The sequence below is a fragment of the Myotis davidii genome, unplaced genomic scaffold, assembly GCF_000327345.1.
Source record: "Myotis davidii unplaced genomic scaffold, ASM32734v1 scaffold482, whole genome shotgun sequence".
NCBI classification, from domain to species: domain Eukaryota; kingdom Metazoa; phylum Chordata; class Mammalia; order Chiroptera; family Vespertilionidae; genus Myotis; species Myotis davidii.
In genome coordinates, this window is record NW_006293550.1 from 1,522,247 (window position 1) to 1,529,992 (window position 7,746).

Sequence of the window (7,746 nt, forward strand, 5' to 3'; positions counted from 1 at the left end):
ATATGTGGAATCAAGTGAACAAAATAAACAAAATAGAACCAGGGACATGGAGCATTGGAATAGACTGATGTCAGAGGGGAGAGATATAGGGAGGACTGGATAAAAGTACCAGCAGGTGAGAAGATTAGCCACAAAACATATATACATAACCCATGGACACAGACAATAGGTTGGTGAAGACCTTGGGATAGGGACAAGTGTAGGTTCGGGGGGTTATTGGGAGGAAAGGGGAACATTGGTAATACTTTCAACAATACAGTTATTTTTTTTTAAAAAAAAGAATAGTTGTATGGACCTCTAGAATGTGTTGTCAGAGAATGCCTTAGTTAATATAAGATGTAGAAGCTACTGCCTGAAGGAAGATGGATGCAAAGGAGAATCTAAGACAAGATAACAGCATGTGCTACTGTCTTCCTATCTGAAATCCTTTGGCTTTCGGAAGGAACTAGAACTTGGCCACTGAGGCTACAGAGCTATTTTAGTGTAAGTGGCACAGACCCCATCCCCCCTCTCACACTTTTGTCTCTCCGTCCACAAAGCAGTTGTGTAAATCAAATCATGTCACTGCTCTGCTCCAAATGCCTTAATAAATCCTTATGAATTTCAAATCCTAATGTCCTTGCCATGGCCTGGGGAACCCTAGGGCTCCTGCTGCTATTTGGTGTCTTAGGCTCACCTTAGAGCCTTTTCCTTTCCATACTGCTCTTGTCATGTGATCCTTCTGCCACTTCCTAGAGCCCTCCAAACTCATCTGCAGTTTCTTATTCCTATGCCAAGATTACTTTTTGGGGGATAGGGTTGGGGAGAGTGATGGGAGGGTTCTTTATCTACATGGCTCTTTTCCTTTCTTAAGGTCTCAGCCAATATTAACTCCACAAAAGGCTCTTTCCCAATAGCCCCTTCATTATCTATTACAATTATCTATCAATTTTCTTCCTCTAGTCTGTACTTGCCTATTGTATAGTGTACATCTTCTACAATGAGAGCTACAGGATGGCAAGGACCATATTTGTGTTCTTCACTGTTCTCTGGATTCTACCTATGCCTAGCACAGAGTAGATTGGCATACAATAAATAGTCATTGAAAAATGAATAAATAAGCATTTGAATAAATGACATTGGAGAAGCATGACTATTTAAATCATCAGAATGGCTTAGCTGGTGTGGCCCTGTGGTTGGGTGTCAACCTGTGAACCAGGAGGTCATGGTGCAATTCTCCATCAGGGTACATGGCCGAGTTGCAGACTCAATCCCCAGTAGGGGGCATGCAGGAGGTAGTTGATCAATGATTCTCTCTCATCATTGATGTTTCTCTCTCTCCCTCTCCCTTCCTCTCAGGAATGAATAAAAAAGAAATTTAAAAAATCATCAAAATGAGTCCAGATTTTTTCTAAGTGTAATGGGAAATCAAGATTGGTTATAAACTGGTTACCAATATATCATACATATTTTGATAAGAAAATTCTGAAGACTGTATGAAAATATGTTTGGGACAGGCAAGAACGGAAGTAGGGGGCACATTAGAAGGCTATTGCAGTGGTCCACATCAGAAGGGGGGAAGTTATATATATAGAAGAGAATGTTTGTAGACAGGTTGTGTTGATCCAATGATCACCAACATCAAAGTGTGGGGGAAGGGAAAGAAGTACCAAGACTTGCTCTAATTCTGATGGGTAAATGAATAGGTGCTGGCACACTCAACTAAATTAGAAAGGCAGTGGAACAATAAGGCTACCTGGAGAAATAAAAAGATATAATTTTTAGATGTGTATGAGTCTTTTCTTTGAGAACTTTGCTGTGAAGGGTGGTAAAAAAATCAGGAAGTAGTTAATAGAGATGTGGGACCAATGGAGGTTATGTTGACAAACAGAATCTCTTAAATTCACCTACTGATAAAATTTACTTTTTTAAAAAAAACATCCACATTAAATCCACCTTTCCTAGAGATTTTGAAATGCTAGCCTGTGATAGACCTGGATAGTTGTTCGTTTAATATCCTTGTTATTCTTATCACCAGGAAAATTTGAGAAACAATGTAATAGAATATATTTCTATGATAATGAACCTTTAGAAAGGAAGAAATAGGATATGTAGGAGAGATTGAGAGAGAGGATTTGCCTCTGACAAGTAAAAGGACACTTCCTCTCTTCTAATTAGAGATAAGAAGAACAAGATATGTGAATGTAGGCACCACTAAGTTTCTATTTAGCTGCTAGAATTTCCCATTTGATAACTTTTATTTTCTCAATAAATTATGTGGCAAGGGCATCACTGGGAAATTAAAGGTGGAAGGCAATGAATTCAATCAATTGTAAAAAAGGATGAAATAATCATTGTCAAAAGTGGGAAACCAAATTTTCTACAATGAAAGATTTATTGATGTATGGTAATTTGAAGTTGTTGTTAATAAAATCATAGTGACACAATCTTCTCTGTTTCATATTTCAACTAGAGGCCCACTGTACAAATTCATGCACTAGTCAGGTCCTTCGGCCTGGCTTGTGGGATCAGGCCGAAACCGGCTCTCTGACATCCCCCGAGGGGTCCTCGATTGCAAGAGGGTGCAGGCTATGCCCAGGGACCCCACTGGTTCATGATTGGAGCTGGGGATGGACACGGGAGGTTGGCCAGCTGGGGAGAGACTGTGGTAGGGCTCTAGGGCATGTCCAGCCCATCTCACTTAGTCCTGATCAGCCGGACCCCAGAGCAAAATAACCAACTAGTCAGAGCATTTGCCTCCTGGTGGTCAGTGTATGTCATAGCTATTGGTCGACCAGTTGACTGCCTGCTCCCTGTTGGTCAGTGCACATCATAGTGAGCGGTTGAGTGGCCGTAGCATATTATGCTTTGATTGGTTGAACGGATGACCGGACGGCCAGCCACTTAGCATATTAGGCTTTTATTATATAGGATGGCAATACGTACACATATGAAAACAATTTCTAAAAATTTTGTATTTAGTAAATTTAAAAAGATGGTACTTTCTAGAAAAATACTTATTTTGCCTAAAATTGCATTTGTTACTACAAAATACATTAATTTATTCAGGTTTTAAAGATTATATAATATGAGAAAATATATTCAACATATTTCAATAAGAATTAAAAGGTGAATTTAAGAAATGTGTTAAAATTTGGATGCTAGGACATATTCTGACATACTATGATCTGATATTGAGACAATTTTCCCCCTAATTGGAGTTAAATATCCCTAGATCATACAATATGGGTAAGTCTTTATATTGCTAATACCACCCTGTGGAAATACTTTTGAATGTCTTTTTTATTATATGGAAAGAATTGAAAAGATGTTCTTTTTCACTATGATTGCTATTGAGTGAAGATCAAAAGAAATGACTTCAGGGTACAAAATGAGGACCATATGGCCCAGGAAAGGACAAGTTTGTTATCCTGTTAGTTGTTAGATTGTCAGGTAGATTTCCAAAAGAGTCTGTGTAGTTTCACTCTGTGAAACTTAGAACAGAGATTCAACCTTACAGGATAAGCTGTAGGTAGTTTTACCTATTTAAGAAATCACATTTAGTTCAGAGACCCCTAAATGTTATTTCCAATAAATAATGTATAATTTTTATGTACTTATATTAAGACTTTAGTTCAGATTCCCCTTATTCATCTTATTTGAACACAATGTAATAATGGGATCATGAATATTCAATATAATTATACCTATTCAGGTAAAAAATCACATAATCTATTAAAAAGTACTTTAGTAAATGCTCTATCAGTATGCAAGTCATAGCTGTCAATGACTGTCAGTAAAAAGAGCAGATGTGCAAAAAGGACTCAAGCAAAGAAAACTTCCAATAGGCACTATGTTACACCTTTTCCATATGAGTCATATTGCTTTATCATTATGCAGTATTTACACACACCACTTAATGCTGTGGATTTGTGTACACTTTAAATATAGATCCTTTTACTAAAACTCTGTAATTTTCCCATTAAAGCACACATCATCAAAATGTGAGAGACCTGTTTTTCTCTTATGTATGAGAAAATAAATTATTAAACAATATAGTTTTGCCTTTAGTTTCCCTAAGAAGCACTAAATATATTAACACTTCTTTTCTTCTCATATGGCCCCTGACATAATTTATCCTGCCTTACCCATTTCTTCTATTGCACTTTGTAGGGGCACTTTAGTTTACATTCTTCAAAACCATTAAGCGAATGGAGGAATAAACATGAAATCTAATGGACATTGTGCATTCTGGATTGCTGTGTGTATGTGACGCATTGATGTTGTGTTGCTGTCTCGCAACATTGCCATTATTTCACTCAGTTTTATCCTTGACAGAACCTAAAAATGTAATTGGCACACAATATGGGTTGAATAAATAGTGGCTTAATTAAGGGGGTATTGAGTTCTGCTACCCAATGTAATGTTTTGGAAACATTTTTATTATTTTTGTACCTTTACTTTAAATGCAGAATAAACCAGGACTTCACTAGAATTCCTTACCACTCCAGGACATCTTTTTTCCTATTTAAATAGTTGAGAGTGAAAAGAAGCTATGTGTCCTATTTTCCAAAGACTTAAGCCTGAATGTAAATTCACTTCTAGTGAAGGTGAAAATTAAAAATAACAGGTAATTTCATCTTTATCATTAAATTGCGTGAGATTTCTTCCTGACCAATTTAAAAGGAGAAAAAAAATGTGTCTCTTCAGTCTTCAGGAATATAAGTATCAAAGGATGCACGTGAGGAAGTGGGAGATAGAACTTAACAACTGGAGATAGAAAATACATTCTTTGGAGCGAGTGCACAATGCAAACTATGCGTCACCTTGCTGCTGCACTGGTGATGATCTTCAGGCTGCCTGGGTTCCGGATGAGCTTGTCCAGAATGCTGACAATCTGCTCAAACTTGGGTCTGTTGTTTCTGTCTTTCTGCCAGCAGTCCAGCATCAGCTGATACAACGCAGCTGGGCAGTCCATGGGGGGTGGCAGTCGATAGCCCTCGTCCACAGCTTTAATTACCTGGGCAAGAAGCAAAGTTTCCAGAGATTTAAGAGGTGGGGCTTCCAATTTCTTTATGGGCAGAACAAAATAATATGAGTATTTTAAAGTTAAGTGAAAAGTTCTCATTTTAAATCACTTAAAAAATAATAGCTTATCAAATAAATAAGATATTATTAATGCCCAAAATGTTATCTAAAGGAAGATCAAGAGCGAGAGAAAGTAAATTTAGAAGAGTTTGTAAAGATTTAATCTGAAAAGTTAATAAACTTTCAGATTAAAACTTAAAAAAAAATCTATGACAAAGGAAATTCAGTGAATTATAAAGAAACTTTTGTTTGGTAATATAAATTTCTATGGAAACTATAGAAATTAGAATGAATACAGAACCACCCCCCCCCCACACACACACACAGTTTACAGATTTTCTTTATACCACATTTCAAATCATGGTCAGGTCCTTTGGTAAAAGCTCATGAGTTGCATGGTTAAGTAACTATCAGCTTATTAGCATTTTTAAAAGACATAAAACAGTGATTTTAAACTTTACGTGTATGAGTCATCTGGAGAACTTAATAATATACAGATGACTAACCTCTGATTGCATCACTCTGGGACGAGGCCTGAGAACATGCATGCCTGCAAATCCCCAGGCCATGCTAAACCTGCTGGTCCCCCATTTTGGGGGGCTCTGATACAGAGAAAACTTGGAAAATACAGATGTGGAAAAGGGAGTCTGACTTTCCCATTATTGTTATAAAAAATAGCTTGTTTGAAGACGTACAAAAAGGTTTTCATATCCAAACACATTAAAAGCAGTTTTATGTGTGGTGAGTGGGAAATGACTAAAAGCATCTCAGCTTTCCTGCGTGTGCATTCTGAGATCACGCTCACGGTTTCTGGCTGAGCATAAAGAAAACCTCCGAGTGCTGATCCCACACGCCAAGAGCATCCTTTGACTAAGCATGAGCAAACATGACTTTCTAAAAACAAAAATCCTTTTGAAAAATCATATCACAGTTATAACAGAGTTAAAGATTATTTTTTTTCATCCAGAGACTTCAATTTGTATAATGAAATTCATGTGCAACATTAATGCATAATGAGGAACAACATGCTACAGATTGATTGTTTTGTCTGACTTTGGGAAATGCTATATTTAAATAAACAAAATGTTGGCATGGATGCATTAATTAAATCTACAAAGGCTGGCAGACATGTGTATCTTACTAATGTTACCTAGAAACAATTGTGTGGCAAAAATATTTCAAACACTCCCTGGCATATACTGGTTATCTTGATAGTCACTTATTTCATTACATTTTAATACAAATGCCTTCATTTTTGCCTCAATTCTAAACCCCTGCTTGAGGGAAAACTGTAAACCCTTAAGAGCAGTTCAATTACTATTCTAGCAAGATTTGAAACCGATTTCATTTTTTAAGTATTCTATTTCAATGTCACAAACTGGGAGCCACCTAGTTTCATTAGGCTCCCCTTCCTTGCATAGCTTGACCTTTTAATCTGACTCCATAACTCATGGACTACATATACTTACATCCTGATTGGACATCTCCCAGTATGGCCTCTCTCCATAGGACATCACCTCCCAGAGAACAATGCCGTAACTCCATACATCGCTGGCTGACGTGAATTTGCGATAGGCTATAGCTTCCGGTGATGTCCACCGGATAGGAATCTTTCCTCCCTTTGAATATAAAAGCACATGTGCACACATGATCAATGCCTAAGACACATACATTATAATCTGAAATCTGACTGAACTTGTCAGGGTATTTCTCTTTTGAAATGGGACATGGGTTTCCATTTATGTATCTTGATATTCTTCTATATTAATGTCAAACAGGACTGTGTGGCATACCTTTTACTGCAAGTGAATTTACTGCAAGTTAATCAACTTGCTTCCAATTGATTTAAAAGAATTTTAATATAAAAAGAAAAATTGAAAATTGCTTAAACACTGACATGTCATATCAACTGTGGTACCTTAGTCATCTGTAACAAAGCAAGTTAATGTGTATGTGCAATACTATTAAGTTAGAATAGAATGAGGAATCTCAAATCAACCTTTATTGATTTAATTAGATTTATGTTCTATCTACAATCTTAGTTCATAATGTGAATAAGTTTTCCTTGACACTTATAGGTATTTTTTAACTAAATAAATTAAAAATAAATTTTTCCATCTACCAACTCTCTTTAATATAATATTTGATTATCTTAATTTATTCAGTGCCTCACTTCATCATTATTTTTTAGTTTTTAAATTTTATTTATCTTTATTGTTGAGAGTATTACAGATGTTCCCCATTTTCCCCCATTGACCCACTTCATCATTATTTTTTCCTTCATTGACCCACTTTCATATACTAGGTAGATACAATATAAACAAGAAAGATAAGATAACTACCTTCCCAAACTTCCTAGAGAAGGATATTGGTTCTATGAGTTATAGTATATATAAAGGTAAGCCTCCTATGGAATTATCTCTCAGATTAATAAATACATTTAATGAAGATGTGCCAAGTAGCAACCATATGGGAAGTATTATGCTAGTCACTTTGGGTGAGACAAATATAAATAATATGCTTGCCCTCCTACTTGGAAAATATCAGGCAAACAGGAATAAGTATTAGTTGTTGTGCATAATTAAAAGCAGAAAAAATAATTATCAAAGAGATAAATTTTGCTTCAAACTTTACAACGTATATGAATCATCCGCGGCTTGCCCTCATGCCAGGGGAAAT

The 7,746-nt window shown here is 36.3% G+C and overlaps 1 protein-coding gene across 1 annotated transcript in view; it reads right to left on the minus strand.

Annotated features, from left to right (window-relative positions):
* Positions 1–7,746, minus strand: part of LOC102774295 (ephrin type-A receptor 3) — an 82,086-nt gene that overhangs the window by 15,806 nt on the left and 58,534 nt on the right. The window contains exons 9-10 of the mRNA XM_015566217.1: positions 6,537–6,686; positions 4,806–4,999 (exon numbers count right to left, since the gene is read on the minus strand). Coding sequence (XP_015421703.1) covers positions 4,806–4,999; positions 6,537–6,686 — 344 coding nt within the window. The remainder of the gene's footprint in view (positions 1–4,805; positions 5,000–6,536; positions 6,687–7,746) is intronic.